The following is a 17,293-nucleotide window of genomic DNA, read 5'->3' as shown; positions in this document are numbered from 1 at the left end:
TCCGCTCATTTCCATTCGCACATGGGATCAGCTCCATTTTGGACTTAACCCTCCATTCTGAACCTGATCCTCCATTTTTTTATTCCTTTGTTACCACACCTGGACACACACACACACACACACACACACACACTATCATATAGCTCCACTGTTATCTTAGGATATCATTGATTTTAACTGGATTATATTCGGATAGTATTGGCTGTGTTCACTACTGCTTGTTTATAATAAATCTTGTTATAAGTACTCCTGTTTGTTTTTGTTTGAATGTTGTGTTGAAGCCAACCTCTGCCACGTGAAGAACTCCCAAGTTACCTCAGAGTACTATTATGTTGTTGGTATTAGAAACTAACTGTAACTAGATTACTGTTGGATTTGTGTATCAAAATAATTGAACTAGGTTTCCCCTTTGATTATTTTGATTAACAATTAAGATACTCAACCTACAGGGTAGATTTTATTCTATGAGACTCAGTCAGTAACTTGCTATCATTTTTCTCTTTTCAAAGAATGGTGCCCCGAGAATAGAGTTTAATGAATTAAATTCTATTTAATTACTATTTAGCTATTTGATTATTCCATAATTAATAACAATTAATTATTGATCATTTCTGGAGAATAGTTTGTTAAATTCTATTTAGTTATTTAATTGTTATTTGATTATTCCATAATTAATAACAATTAATTATCGATTATTTCTGATAGTAGAACTGATTTAAACAACCAGTAGCACCTACACCTCTCTCAGGGATGGGGCATTATCTGGCCTCTGGAACCTCCACATCTGGCCCTTGGACAGGACGTGGAAGACCTAAGTGGCCTGCCACCAGCAGTGGTAGACATGATCACTCAGGCCAGGGCTCCCTCTACAAGGCAGCTTTATGCCCTGAAGTGGCGTTTGTTCATGAGTTGGTGTTCTTCCCAAGGTGAAGACCCTAAGAGATGCACAGTCGGGTCAGTGCTTTCCTTCCTGCAGGAGAGGCTGGAGCGGCAGCTGTCCCCCTCCACCTTGAAGGTGTATGTGGCCACCATAGTGGCACTCCCTGGGAGAAGGCAGACCCAGCTCTGTCATGCCACAATGATGTACTATCCGCTGAAATGGCCGGGACCATGTCTTGGCTCCTCAGCACAAAACCTGAATGAGTGGTTGTGATCCAGCTCCTCTTATACCCATATGTCCGGGGGAGTGGTATGCAAATTCCACTCGCCAATTCTCATTGGCCTTTTCTTAAAGTTTAGAGTTGTTTGGGGCTCCCAAGAGCGACCCCTAGTGTCACTACATCGACACAATGTCTCGTTCCCTCCTTCAGGGAATGGAGGTTACAACAGTAACCGAGACATTATGTCAAGTTATGTTATGTCAAGTTATGTCAAGTCTAGTTTAGTTCATGTTTATGTTTTGTAGTCACATTTTTGGTTTTCACACTTCATGTAAATAAACTGCAACTGGGTTCTTCACTTCATCGTCATCGTCTGCCTGTCATTTTAAAAGGTACATCAGGCTATAATCATTAATTTGTCAGTTATAAAAGTAATCACAGTTCACAGTAATTTTCAGAATTATCTAGCAAGGCTAGGTATTGTGTAAATTTTGGGTCCAAATGCATTCTATAAATTTTAGAGGGTTAACTCGGTGAAGTACAGTGACTTGGATTCCTATTTAGCTGCTATTTGCAGAATAATGATCATGAGGATCTCATGACTAATTTGGAGCCTAGAAAATTAGTTATTGTCCAGAATAAAGAGTCATAGAATTGGCATTGTTTTGTTCTTTGTAATTCAGGAGGATCTCACAAGGGAAGCTTGTTTAACCTCTGCCCTTGAAGCAGTGGGGGGTTCTTCAGAAACATGAAGTTCTCAAGTCATGTGTTATCTTGACAAGTCCCTTTTGTTCGTTTTGTTGGCCAGATGTGAGCTTCAGCTAAGCTTCTTGGTGCCTAGTTGAGCAGAATCTTTTAATTTATGACACTGAGGAATTCCAGGATTAAAAGTTTGGGTTTTCTAGATTCAAATCATATTGCAGCAATTGTTCGTTCTTCTGCATCTAATATTCTTCATGACTGATGTATGTAGTTGCTTTGAACTCCAACTGTTGGTACTGGAAAATGACACTCTGCTGGTGATCGCAGTGATATATCGACCACCAAAAACTGATTTTATCAGTGAGTTTGCAGACTTTCTTGGGGGTATCATTCCGAATTTTGACAGACTGTTAATTCTCTGGGCTTTTAATGTTCATTTGTGTTGTCCATCAAACTCATTGGCAAATTAGTTTATCAGCCAAAATTCTTTTGATTTAACACAACTGGTGAAAGGCCCCACTCATATACATGGTCATACACTTGATCTTGTATTATCGCATGGCTTATCTATTGGTAACATTGATTTATGTGATTATGTTATTTCCGATCACAGACCTATTCTGTTCACTGTTCCCCTCGTACCTCATACTGACAAGCCTGCTAAATCTGTGCGTTGGACTCGGATATTTACATCTACCACCAGTGGTGATTTTTCAGCAGTGTTTAAGGGGGTTTCTCAATCCTGTGTTCTCTCTACCCTCGACCTGAGTGCCGATGAGCACCTCAGCTGGTTTAACTCGGTATTCGCTACTATACTAGATGCAGTGGCTCCTCTAAAGCCCAAACATCATAAACTTAAGTCTGAGCCCTGGCTGAATGACACCACCTGTGGTCTTAGACACGTCTGCAGAAGAGCTGAGACAAAGTGGAAGAAAGACAAGCTCCCTCTCTTTCTCAATTCCAGAGAGCTGTGAGATCAGCTAAAGCAAAGTACTTTTCTGACCTCATTGAAAAGAACTGTCCCAGACCTAGAACCCTCTTCACTATTATAAACGCTGCTGTAAATCCTTCTGTCAGTATATATCCAGCTGAGACTTCAGCTATGTGTGTAAGTTTTTTGCAGTTCTTTTTTGTTGACAAGATTAGTAACATCAGATCATCCCCTCTACTTGCACTGCTGTTCTTAACACATTTGAAACTATTTAACTTCCTCTTTTACAAGAAATTGTGAAGAAGCCCACTGGTTCTTCTTTCAATGTTATTCCCCAACATCTTTTTAAACAAGTTTTTGATGAGATTGGGCCCAATATTTTAATTTTTATAAATAAGTGCCTTGAAACAGGAATTGTACCCAATTATTTGAAGCATGCCTCTGGTAAACCCCTTCTTAAAAAGCCAAATTTAGATCCTACAGTTTTATCTAATTTTTATTTAATTTATTGTTTATTTTTTAGAGAAAACAGTTCTTCAGTAGCTACACGGTTTCTTCAAAGAAAAGAAAATCTTTGTCACTGAGTCACTATTTACTTTCAGTTAATGTTTTTTTTCTCCATATTTTGAAAGTGAATGGTGACCTAGACTGTCAGTCCCTAACATTCTGTCTAACATATTTTGTGTTCCACAAAATAAAAAGCGTCACACTGGTTTGGAACAACATGAGGGTAGAGAAATGATGACAGAATATTAAATTATGGCTGAGCTATCACTTTAAAGAGATAGTTTACCCAAAAATGAAAATTCTCTCCTAATTTACACTGCAAAAACTCAAAATCCTACCAAGTATATTTGTCTTATTTCTAGTCAAAATATCTCATTACACTTAATATAAGACACAATTGCCTAACAAGTAACATTTCAGTGAGATATAGGGACTTGTTTTAAGGCAATGCATCTTGAATATCTTGTTAAGTGAGAGAGTCTTGAAAACATCTTATTTTGAGTTGTATGTCAGCTGAAACAAGCTTTTTTGACATTCCATGAGGTTTTTTAGCTGCTGTGTTATTTGTAAAAGATGAATCATCTTGTTTCAAGAATTAGACTTACTTGATTTAAGAAAATAAATTTGCTTTATTGGAAACCCTCAAGTTCAAAAGATTTTGCCCAAAACTCATACATCATATTGTGACTTTTTGGAGTCTCTGCTGCTTGCCTGTCAACCTCACAGTGTTCACAAGACTCTATGGATTCCCAGAACGTTGAACTATTCCTTTAACCAAAATAGAATTCCAACAAAATGGAATAAAATATCAAAAATACAATAATGCACATAGAGGCAAAAGCAAAAACAGCCAAAAGGCCAGCAAAGTTTTCAATGTTCAGTTACATAAAAACCAATCTCCACATTTGAAAGGCTAAATAAACTGTATATATGACTTAAACAGTAAAATGTCATTGCTTAAATTATATTTAACAGCCACTCTTTTTGAGCATTATTCAAAAGTATTCACTGAATACCATAATGGCCTTAATACACTGGAACCCCATGAACACATACATTAATAAATCAGTTCCTTATTAAAGTATCTCATACACACTGGCCTTATCTAAATGATTCAGTGGTGAGAGGAGAAAAAATAAAAGTACTATGAAATGCTCCCTAGAAAATCAAAGGGAGTGATGTTCATTGATGTCTGTGAGATCATACTTCATTGGAATGTACTTGCTATTATTGAAGGTCAAATAGTAGTATGGTGTATAATCAACAAGATTTCAGCATCCACAAAAATATTGGCTTGAGCTAGGTAGGGAACTCTTCTACCTCATAAGCTAAATAATGATCATTCCACTCAGTTATAGAGAGAGGTTGGCATTCAAAACTATACACTGACGAATTTACTATGTAGATGTTTTTCACAAGTCCAAACTCTGGAGTACTATTGATGACATTAGAAATAACCAAAGTTTTCTCACATGTATACTTATTTCCATGTTGCATAATCCACTTTACAGAAACTACATGTTGAACTTGCTCTATTCCTAAGAAGTCTTTCATCTTTCCTTCTATATAGTGAACATTTTTAACCTCAGAGACTGGGCCCATTTCAACTTCACTTGAAAAAATTGGATGTTTCTCATGCACATTCTGACCACATTCATATAGTTGATTGTGCTTCACAAGAGATTTACAAATATTCTTAAAACTACTTTTCAAAGCCCACTGCTTGAAAAAGCAATGCTTTGACTCAAAGCGCATACACATATGCCTCACCATAGGACCAAGTGCCTTAATCTGAGAAGGAAGATGCAGAAGGTAATGCTGTTTAGATATGATATTTGTATCTGGAAACAGTTGTTTGAAATCTTTCAAATGTTGCTCTACTAAAAGCTTCAGCCTTGAAAGAGTTGGGAGAGCAATAATAGGTGAAAACAGAATTTTGACTATCTCTAACAACTTAAGCAGCATTTGTGTGTAATCATTTTCTTCAATTGTGTCAATGAGAAATGGCAGGATCTTTAACAAAACCAGCATCTGCCCAGCTGACTGTTTCAGTTTATTGTCATTTGATGACAGTGTATTGACAGATATGGGGCAAGGCTTATCCCTCGCATCCACAGGAGAATAAGGGAAACCAATAATTGCACTGTTGAATGTGTCTAGCTCCATATGCCCTGAAAGCACAAGATACTTTAAAACACATTTGATTTCATATGGGGCAACACCTTCAAGAATAACATGCATGATGTCTTGTGGGGTTTGATTGATTACATCAAATTGAGGAAATTCTGTTAATTTGCTTCTCCTATTAATACCATATGTCGTTTTTAGATTTTCTTTCAGAAAGTCAGTGCTTGCCTTTTCAATGTCACTACATTGCCTGATATGACTTGCCATGGTCCTTTTAACAAACAAATCTTCATTAAATTGTTCCTGCATGTCTTCAAAGTTGCATTCGCAGTGTCTGCATTTACTGTAGGCAAACCCTACTCCTTCCTTAAATCCTGCCACTTCATGCAGAGCTAGAGTGTCTCCACACACAGACATAAGCGTCCCACAAACTGTCTTCTCACCGTTTGCAGTGACAACTTTAACACCATCATACAGCTCAATTAAGTCACGGTTAATCCTCTCAAATATCTTATCAATACCACAATCTGAAAGATCTTTTGATTTTACCAGGGCAAGCAGATGAATGGCAGCAAGTCTAGATCTGTATTTTGGTTTGATGTTACCTAAGGTGTAATAAATCAATAACAACTTGTTTTTGTTTGCCCGAGATCCAAGAGGATTGCACAATTCGTCTGTATATAAAATTAATTGCAATGCTGTGGGAACTTTCAAAAACAGTGGGTGCGATTTAAAAATGTCTCCAATTAAATCATGAAAAAATCCATTTTTGCATGGCTGTGGCCCCTCTTCAATCATTGCAAGAATTCTTGGATGGAATAACAGCTGCTCCAAACTTTTCACCAATGGTATATAATAAAAGTAATGGTTTTTAATGGTAAGGACTCTGGAGTCTCCACTTTACACATAACATACTGTATTTTTTGATATACTAAGCTCTGGTTCAATTGGTTGTAACAGTTCTTTGATTGTCTTATCCTGCAAATGAGTTGTAGCAATTTGACTGAAAGGGTCAGTAAACTGATCAAATATTCCCATTGCATCACTCTTCAGCTGATCCAGATCTCCAGAATATGTCTCAATCATGTTACTCATTTGATGTTTTAGGTGCTGCAGTAATGCCGCCTGGTATTGCTGGACTCCACTGACCATCTGGTTAACAGCTCTCTGGAGAGGGGGGAAAACAACAAAAATACAAATAAACAAACAAATGACAAACTAATGAGAGGAATATGAACAAGGCTATGCAACAGTTGGAATTGAGGTTGAATGGAATGTTAGTATATAATGCTATATGTCTGCTGATACCTTAGGTGGTTTAAGTATTTGGTCTTCTCCACCAAATTCAAAATCTAGTCTAGTTTAATTTCTTTGGTCTTCACTGTTGTGATACATCAGTAAAGACCAAAGAAATTAAAATGTATAGACTTCTAATTCTGTGCTTAAACTGACTACATCAACCATCCTAGGAATCAGCAAAACTATCATCTAATCATTCTGTTCTAACATTCCATTCAGCTCAATTCCAACTGCTACAACATACTCACATATGCAGGCCTCATTATGCTCATTTCCACCTCTATATTTTTATTCTGGGACTCAACTATAGTAGCTTTGGATGATTGACAATTCCAAAAAAATCCTTATTTATCTTATGCTGGCCCTTTATGCAGCCCCTCAGTTCATCCTCTGTCTGAAACAAGTCGTTTTAGACAGAGCATTCTGGGAGTCTACTATGGTTGCTACAGTTACTGTTCCTGCATGTGATGTAATAAGGGGAGCCAAATGTAAATGTCATGTTTACATACACATTTACTGAAAGATGGAGCAGGAGATAAAGAGAGGACTGTTTTTTCTCATATTTTGAGGGTCTCTAGACACACCAGGGACACATAGTTCTGTTGAAGACAGGAAAAAGTGGATTTTGCATAGTATGACCCCTTTAAGTCATTTTTTACATTATAAGCTTATTGCTATTAAGCTTGCTACTAACAATGAAATACCATTCATTGGAAAACAATGGGATAAATTACCTGTGTCATTCGATGGGTTTCTCTGGCTTGAAGAAGAAATGCAGTTGCATGTTTGAAAAGGTCAACGTTCACACGACCCTCTCCACCTTCTTGAAATCCACTCTGAAACAGATTAACATCTCTATTAAAAAAGGGAAAATGTTGGCATTGGTAGCTAGCACCACCAGACAAAGAATACATGGGTAAGTGAAATGCAGCCAGTTGATGACCCAAGTGTTTCATATTGGCTTTTGTTAATAGCATTTGTTTGAAGAATTTGTTTGATATTTGAAATATTTATTTAAATTGTTTTGTCACAGGTTACTGTGTACTCACAGCTATCCAAAAGATTGCAAAACGTGAGATCCCCCAAAAGACCATTCCGGATGGGAGACATTCAAAGAGGCGCCGTTTTGAGCAGCCAAGTGACCCAGATGAATTTGATTCAAGTGACTCGACAATCATTCTAGATCGCTCCTCACAAGGGAGTAGCACCCCAGACTCGGGCAGCAACGGAAGACGTGAGTTCCAACTTTGCATTTACAAATTTAACATGGTGTGGTGTTCATATTTCTTTTACACTTCTGATGTTCACAAGTCTAATAAACCCACATTATTGGATCTTTAAAACAATATAAAATACTTATGGAACTAGTTCTTGATATGTCACATTTTCAACATTTTGGTTTCCTTGCCCTCATAAAATAAGATTTACCAAGTGTCAGTCAATGTGATATTGGCATATATGTGCATGGTACATGCATTCTTTTGTGACTTGTGTCAAAATATTGACTAGAAGCATTCAACCTAATTACTACTACTGCCTACTTCCTATAAGAATAACTCATTCATTCATCAATTAATGTCATGTATTCAGTTATGTAGTTATGTTTGTGTCTTTTAGCTAACAAGCCCACAGACATTGACACTTCAGACACTGACAGTCCAGCAACTATGGCCAAGCACTATAGAACCCTACAGGCTTTGTGTAAAAAGAAAAATCCAAACCATGAATCTGTCTCTCAGCTCCTGGATTTGGAATTTGCAGCCAGAAGAGCATTCATAGATTCCGATTCTGTTCGCTAGGAGGACAGATATGAGAAAATTCTAGAGGCGTATCCTTGTTTCAAGGACATTGGCCATGTAAGTTATTATTGACTGAGCATAATTCAAAACATGGTACCACACAGAACAATGTCTTATATACCAATTTCCTTCTACCTAATGCAGTCAAATGTCTGTATTTGTATATTGGATAGGTGATGGGGGAGCTTCGATGCATTCTGGACAAGGATAACAGCCACTACATTGATGAACTGAGGGGAAGATGGGACAACTTCTGCCAGAAGGTGCAGTTTTTTGGTGTATGGTAAAAGATGCTGAAAACCCCAATGGGAATGGACAAAGGTAAGCAATGATGTTTTGATGTTATTACTGGTCAGGGTGGACATTAGGGCATGTTAATTGTCAATGTGCTAGTGTCTTGTCTTCCTCCTTTTTCATCTGTGGTGGCTATCCCATCATTTGTTTAATGTTTCTGTATTTTAAAGCATATCTGTTGTTGACCGTTGATCAGATTTGACCTTGTGTTATCTAAGTGTAAAAGTAATGAATATTTTCCTCAACAGTTGAACAGGCTCTCGGGATCCTACGTGTGCTACCATCACTGTTCCCCTCTTCATCTACTCCTCCTAAGAAGATACGAGATGCGAGTGAGTCTCTGGTGCATGTCCTCGAGGTGAGCTGTGTAAAATGTTACAGAATAATTTAGACTGTCCAAAGTTATAGCTTAAGATGCTGGTTTTAATTGCTCCCAATGTATTTCCTAGTCACAAATGTTCTAAGCCTTCAGAGATACCCCAAACATTTGTTTTTGGAAACAGGATTTTAAATGGTAAGATGTGTGTAGCTCTCAATATTACAGTATGTACAAAAATGGATGCACTACATGGTTAATATCAGGTTGTATAGAACTAGTGAAGACCTAACAAGACTAGCCTAGTATTGGCTAGCCCAACAAATCTAAATACATTTCTATAAATTCAAATACAGTGTGTTTAGCAATACAATTTTGTACAGCAGATCCACATACACATTTTGATATTCTTTATATGATTTCAGTGTTTTGGAAGGTTTAGATCGTTTGTGAACAGGAACATTGGGGACAGTCAAAAGCAGCAACTTCAGCTGTAACTTTCTCAGTACTGCGCCTTTTGTCAAAATTTTGTTTTGGAAAGTTATTTGATTGTAAACAAACTTCTGAATGGCTTAAGTTGAAAAATACCGAAATGGATCATTAAACAAAAGTGCTTTATCCTGATAGAAGGATGTCTGTGTTATGCGTTTAAGGAAAACGAAGAACCCAATGCCTACTTGAAGAAGCGCCCTCTCTCCTGTCCAGTCCTGATTGTGAGTTCGTCCAACTGCCTCCTGGCTGTAGGAGATGTGCCGATAACTACATTCCCAAAAGACAAGGTTACAGAGGGTGCTTTATACCTTATGGCCTACTATTATGCCCTACACCTTACTTACCCCAAGTGTGTAGCCACTTTGCTTTGTTATACAAACGGAGGTCCTCTTGGACACAATCCATGAGCGAGACCTCACACCATCTTTCAAGAAGGGCATGACTGATTGGAAAGCTTTTGTTGGCAAATAAAGCCATTGCCATTGATTCTTGTTTGGAATTTAGCCAAGGTAGCCCAATGTTAATGTTGCAATAATAAGCACTTTGTTGATGTATTGAGGGACATTGGTCAGATGTTAATGTTAGCCAAAAACCCTTAATTTGAATATTGCAATAATAAGCACTTTGTAGGTGTATTGAGACACATTGTTCAGATGCTCTATGTTGCTATTTAACCAAGTTAGCCCAATGTTAATGTTAGCCCAAGACCCGTAATTTGAAAGTTACCATAATAAGCACTTTGTAAGTGTACTGAGGGAACACATGTCAGATGACTGTGTCTGACTTTAACCCACAATGTTACACATATTTGGCATGTTCTGTTTTTATTTTAAAAAAATTTATTTTGTGAGCCAAAACATATTGACTGGTGCTCCAGTCTCCATGTAATGCACTAGACTGTCAGAACTGTATGTTTACTCCTGAATTCCACAGAGGTAGAAAGAGGTAAAAAAAAATAAAAAATAAATATGAAGAGAAAATAAAACATTTGTTTGTTTAATGCAATACTTGTTTTCATTGAAGTAGGTGATTGTCTTAAATCTAGAACAGTATCACTATTGTAGAGCTTACAATAAGTGAAATACACTTGAATTGAAATGAAGAGGATGACCAGAATGATATGGCACTTCTATGGTACTACACGAGTAAGAAATGCATAATGAGTATTTCCAGCTAACTTCAAGACATATTTTATCCTAAAATGCTTAAATATCACTTTCTAATCTTATTTTAAGTTGGTGATAGGCTTAAATCTAGAATGGTGTCACTTACCAGTAAGTTAAATACGCTTGAAATAAAGAGGATGACATGAACAGTGAAAAACAAAAAGCTACTTTTGAGCATTACAGACTTATGAAATCCAACACTTCCTAATACTAGTAAAATATAGCTCAAAATGAGTTTTCCTAGATAATTTCAAGTTCAGTTTTATCTCAAAAGTCCTAAATATCACATCTTATTTCAATAAATCTTGACAAGCCAGTTTTCACTTGTTCCATTGGCAGATCTTTTTACTTATTACAAGCAAAAAACACCTTGTATTCATTATTTTTTTACTTGTTTTTGAAATGGCCTTTTTTCCAGTGTACTCACCCTCATTCCATCCCAGATGTGTATGACTTTCTTTCTTCTGTAGAACACAAATTAAGATTTTTAGAAGAATATTTTAGCTCTGTAGGCCAAAATTTTGATGCTCCAAAAAGCACATAAAGGCAGTATAAAAGTAATCCATAAGACTCCAGTGGTTAAATCCATGTCTTCAGACGTGATATGATAGGTGTGGGTGAGAAACAGATCAATATTTGTCATTTTTTGCTAGACAGCAAGGGGCGATATGCAGAGAAGAATGTGAATCACCAAAAACACAAGAAGAAGAATCTGTTTCTCTGTTTCTCATCCACACCTATCACATCGATTCTGAAGATACTAATTTAAACACTGGAGTCTTATGGATTACTTTTATGCTGACTTGAGGGTGAGTAAATAATGAGAATTGTAATTTCTGGTGAACAATCCCTTTAAGGGCTCTTGTCATAGCTGGATGAATTTGTCAACAAGAGAGGTTTGGAAGCATTTCTAGTAATTATTACAGTGAAAATGTGAAAATGTCCCACAAGGACATTATATATAATGCTGAAATATAAATCAAGGCAAGATCATGTTTTATTAATGCCTACTTTAGCTATTTCATTGCTTCTAAAGTCCTGTGTGGATTCTTATTTCAGTGTAGTTACAGTTTTCAGTTTTGAAAGAATTTAGATCATTAGTTCTGTACAGCAGTACTGCCGCTCTCTAATGCAAAGTACACAGCGTAGGGTACCAACCCAGGTCGTGAAACACTGTGTCTGAAACCGCCCCCCTCCACTATATAGTGCACTATTTCGGGTGTCTGCCATTTTGTAGGAGTGTCCGAATTCTGAGTGAGCCACTCGTTCCCTACTTTTGTTCACCTATTATTACCCACAATGCACTCTAATTTCGAGTGTACATTTGATGGACACTCGACAACGGTTAATTGCCCATAATCCACCATGGGGAAGACGTACCAGCTGGGAGTTTACTGCTTCCTTTACTCCTGCAATGTTTTCTTTCATGCTGAATGTAGTAAAATTACTTTTTGACAAATCATTACTTGATTAAAATAATATAATAACATATAGAGAGGCAAAACATGCAGATACATTTTTATGTACTCTTTATTTGATAAAATGTGTTTACTCTTTATATTAACACACAGTATATATTAAAAATGGCAACCAGAATGAAGATTTATTGTATTCATATATTATTTAATAAGAATAACAAGTAAGGCCCAAGTATTTTAAAATTTCATATGTGACGTTTCTGCAATAGCCCCAGAGGTCCGACACTCGGGGTATACCTCAGCATCCGAATCACTCACTCATTTTGTTTACTCACTGCTGAGATATAGTACACTAACTGCCATTCAATATATAGGAAACAGTGAATGAGTGAACGATTTCGGACACAGCCACTCTCTTCACCATACGATCGCCTCACGCCCGCACATCTGCGCGCGCCCTGCACACCTCGCTGTGCATGCGCAGAAATGCTGTCTGTTCACACTCCAGTTGTCGTTCACGCGAATGGCAGAACAAAATGAATTTATTTACACTCAACTTGGATGTTTACATGGATTTATACAGTTAATCCACCTGAAGTAGCTGCGATAATTTCCAGTACCCCCGTGAGGGCGCAGGGTAAATGAGTTAATACTGTTCATGACATGCGGGACGCGGGACAAAGCGCACTGATATATTGCTGCACTGATTTAAAAATGTACACTTAAAAACTGATGTCATAAGAGCCCAGTAACATTATCACCCTGAAAATGACCATCTCATTACACAGTGGGCCCTGTTAGGATTAGAGCCAAAACTTACCTTAGTGTGCTGCCTTAAATTGGAGCTGTGATTTTAATCTTGAAATATCCGCTTGTCTTGGTGTTTAATGAAGGCATTGCATGACGAATCTGTGTGAACTTCCGCTGTCATAAAAGTCCCATTCAATAATCTCTCAATAAATTACACATTAACTAAAATTAAACACAGTGATGTAATGACAGGAACATTAGAAATTTACTTGAGTGAGAGTAAAAAGTACCCACTTTTGGAGTAAATGTAGCGTGTTACTACCCACCTCTGGGTTTTAGAAAATACCACTCTACTGAGACAGCACTAGTAAAAGTTTTAAATTATGATTTTTATCTACTGATTCTGGTAATTCTGTAGTGCTTGTGCTTTTAAATGTAAGTGCTGCCTTTGTTACAGATGACCATTCTGTCCTGATCTCCAATTTAGAGCAATGTGTAGGTTTTCAAGGGAAGGCTCTGAAGTGGTTTCAGTCCTATTTTAATTATAGGAGTTTCTCAGTTAATATCGGTGAATTTTCCTCTGGTTCGGCTCCATTTATCTGTAGTGTCACCCAAGGCTCTATTCTTGCTCCTATTTTATTTTCTCTCTATATGCTTCCTTTAGGGTCTATTTTTAAGAAATACAATATTTCTTTTCACTGCTACGCAGATGACATTCAAATCTATCTGCCTTTGAAACATAATAATTGTATTGACTCGCTTCTGGCCTGCTTCTCTAACTTAAATGCTTGGATGTCCTTACATTTTTTAAACTTGAATGAAAGCAGGGGGGCCTGGGTAGCTCAGCGAGTAAAGACACTGACTACCACCCCTGGAGTTTGCGAGTTCGAATCCAGGGCATGCTGAGTGACTCCAGCCAGGTCTCCTAAGCAACCAAATTGGCCCGGTTGCTAGGGAGGTTAGAGTCACATGGGGTAACCTCATCATGGTCACTATAATGTGGTTCGTTCTCAGTGGGGCGCATGGTGAGTTGTGCGTGGATGCTGCGGTGGATGGCGTGAAGCCTCCACATGCATTATGTCTCCGCGGTAATGCACACAACATGCCGTGTAATAAGATGCGCAGGCTGATGGTCTCAGACGTGGAGGCAACTGAGATTCATCCTCCACCACCTGGATTGAGACAAGTCACTACACTACCACGAGGACTTAGAGTGCATTGGGAATTGGGCATTCCAAATTGGGGAGAAAAAAAAAAAATAAAAATGAATGAATGAAAGCAAGACTGAGATCATTGTGTTTGGGCCCAGTGAAGCCCTTGGAAACTCAGATCTTAATTTCAGCTATCTGTCTCTGCATGTTAAATTGTGTGTGAAAAATGTGTGTGTTCTTTGATAATGCTCTTAAATTTCAACAAGTCAAATCTAGTTTTTCCGTTCATGAGCATTGGCCAAGATGATGACCTTTCTTTTTATTAAGAATTCTGAAATGGCAATTCATGCTTTTATTACACCATGGCTTGACTATTGCAATGCACTTTATATGGGTATTAGTCAATCATCTCTTTCCTGGTTGCAAATTGTACAGAATGCAGCTGCTAGGCTTCTGAATGGTGTCAGGAAACATGAACATATCACCCCTGTTTTAGTCACTGACTTCCAGTTCACTACAGAATTGATTTCAAAGTCCTACTCATTTATAAATCCTTAAATGGTCTAGCACAATCTTACCTCACTGATCTCCTTTCTGAGCATCACGATCTCTGAGGTCCTCAAACCAGAGGTTATTAACAGTCCCAAGAACTAGACTAAAATTAAGAGCTTTGGAGTAGCCTGCCTGTTTTTATTTCAACAGCCACAACTGTATACGAGTTTAAATCAAAGCTCAAAACATATCTTTTTTTTATATAGCTTTTAACCAATGATGTTTTCTGCTGTCTTACATGTTATGTATTGTTTGTATTGTGTTTCATAACATTCCATCATTGTGTACCATATTATGTACATCATGTACCGTAGGTTGTTCTATTATATTTTTATGATATTATGTACAGCACATTGGTCAATTGTTGTTGTTTATAATAGTGCTCTATAAATAAAAGTGACATTGACAATGGTGACCAGAACAAGAGCTCCCACTTGACCAGCTTTGACCAGCCCCGACCAGTATGTGGAAGTGTAGATTTACAGTAAAAATGGACTTAAATATTGATCTGTTTCTCACCCACACATATCATATCACTTCTGAAGACATGGATTTAACCACTGGAGTCATATGGATTACTTTTATGCTGCCTCTATGTCCTTTGACCTTCAAGGTTCTCATCACCATTCACATGCATTGAATGGACCTACAGAAAGACATACACATCTGGGATGGCATGAGCGTGAGTAAATGAGTGAATTTTAATTTTTGGGTAACCATTCCTTTAAGGACAGTCACTTAATGTATCAGTGAATCAGTCTTTTTGTGAAAATATTCAAAAGAATCGAGTCGCAAGTTAATGACAGACAAATCGACATTATCTAAAGTTATTTCACTGTAATAAATAAATGTGACTAGAGTGGTTTGCAGAAATAAGCATATCAGAACATTTTACAAGCTGAATAAATAATTAAAATCACAAATTAACAAATTCTTACATTTTCCTTGGTCTTGCCAAGATGTTCTACTCAGTGAACGCCACTTAAGAGTTAGGAAGGGATGAGCGAAAAATCTGCTGTCCACTGTGCAGTTCTTCTAGTCCGCACACTAAACGAGAAAGAGAGAGATAAGCAAATATAATATCGATGTTTTTATATGGTTTACAGAATATTTAACCCAGAAAAGCTACAGAAACCTACATTTTACTTTGATTAGCTTTTGAGAAGTAATTTTCGACTTCATCCTCCACAGGAAAAAGGATGTTCTTTGGCCTAATGAAGCACTTTATTAAATTTTGGTTGGATATCATACATTTTCTCACACAGAAATAATAAAGATAACTTACATTCTTCTTCGTTTGACTTCTATTGGAGAATCCTCTGTCCCAGGGTCTATGTGTTCAACATCTTCTGGTAGCTTTAACCTTGCTTCTTTGTAATTAACTACTGTAACAAAGGATAAAAGTTGGGAAAGGAGGAGGCGAGAACCGGCTTCACGATATAAATAATATTTAATGGTCAACTTAAACAAAAAGACAAACACATACAGTGCAGCTACATGTAGTTCTCTTTCTCTCAAACTGCCACCTCCAGTCACCTTTATCCCTCTTGAGCTTGATCAGCCTGATTAGGGGCCGGGAGTGCAGCGTCATGGCCCAGCCCCGCCCTCCGCCCTGACACAACTACAAAAAAAGGACTGTCCCCATACAGTCCATTGTTTTGCACCGGCAATGTTTCAGATTAATCAGTTTGATAGAACTCTGAAATAACATGAAATTATACAGTATGGCTTTCTGATATGTCAAGGTAAGATATTATTCTACATGTGTGGGACATGGCATGTTTACTAATGAATACAGATTGATTCACTTGATTCGCTCAACATAAACAAAATCTACAAAATTGCACTATTCTAGCATGGTGTGGGGTCCATCCTTCGCCATATTCTTCATAACATTTTTATTGCCTTGCCGACATCTATTTTGTTTGGTGGACACATACAGTACATTCATTTGTACATTACATTAAACTTTGTTTAATGCTTGTCAGCTCATGTTGCTCCTGTTATTAGAAGTTCAGTTACTCTCAATATTGAAGTCAATTTGTCTCAATTCCAAATTTCACTGACCCCAAAAACAGCCCCTGCAGGGAAGGAAAATGAAAGATATACATTAAAAATCACTGATGTACACATGCCTGTGTGGTTTTGATTCACATTCGGCGGGAACAGCAGTTCAAATTTAAACACCCAACTGCCAATGGTCTGGGTGTAGAAAAGAAAGTCCTGCCTTAAAGGTATGAGATCCAATCACATTTTAGATTCAGACATTGCCTGTCAGTCAACTCGTGTATGCGCCTGCGCTTTAGCTGAACCAGTCAGAATTTTTTTTTTTTTTTTTATGTTATCTGAACTAAAGAAGCTACATTTATAATAACTTTGTAGTCAGATATTACTGCTGATTTTAAATTTGTTTTTGAATGTAATCTTGACCAACCTTGACCTATTTTTAATAAATATCAAACATTTTCAATATTTAACAAATGTGATGGGAAAAAATAAATATATACACACATGGGTCATGCAGGTGGCTTACGAAAGACTTATATCAATAAACAATGTCTTGATTTTTTGATGTTCAATTATTCTAACATTTATTAAAATGATTATTTCTAAGAAGATTGACTCTCACACCTGATTGCCATTCATGCATCAACTCCCTGTGTATATAATTCCCGCTCAAACGTCACTT

At 37.3% G+C, this 17,293-nt stretch overlaps 1 protein-coding gene across 1 annotated transcript; it reads right to left on the bottom strand.

The window, feature by feature from the left end:
* Positions 1 to 4,142: 4,142 nt before the first annotated feature.
* LOC127420828 (uncharacterized) lies at positions 4,143 to 16,736 on the bottom strand. Its single transcript, XM_051663425.1, has 5 exons — positions 16,091 to 16,736; positions 15,890 to 15,986; positions 15,543 to 15,651; positions 7,401 to 7,502; positions 4,143 to 6,534 (listed from the first exon to the last, which is right to left on the bottom strand). Exon 5 carries the CDS (start codon positions 6,163 to 6,165, stop codon positions 4,540 to 4,542), a length of 1,626 nt encoding a protein of 541 aa, XP_051519385.1. The 5' UTR covers positions 6,166 to 6,534; positions 7,401 to 7,502; positions 15,543 to 15,651; positions 15,890 to 15,986; positions 16,091 to 16,736; the 3' UTR covers positions 4,143 to 4,539.
* Between the last annotated feature and the right edge of the window lie 557 nt (positions 16,737 to 17,293).

This window comes from Myxocyprinus asiaticus, chromosome 1, assembly GCF_019703515.2.
Source record: "Myxocyprinus asiaticus isolate MX2 ecotype Aquarium Trade chromosome 1, UBuf_Myxa_2, whole genome shotgun sequence".
NCBI lineage: Eukaryota > Metazoa > Chordata > Actinopteri > Cypriniformes > Catostomidae > Myxocyprinus > Myxocyprinus asiaticus.
This window is presented reverse-complemented; position numbering and strand designations above follow the sequence as displayed.

Coding starts and splice junctions, on each gene's coding strand:
- LOC127420828 (XM_051663425.1), bottom strand. CDS start 6,165: ATGATTGAAGAGGGGCCACAGCCATGCAAAAATGGATTTTTTCATGAT.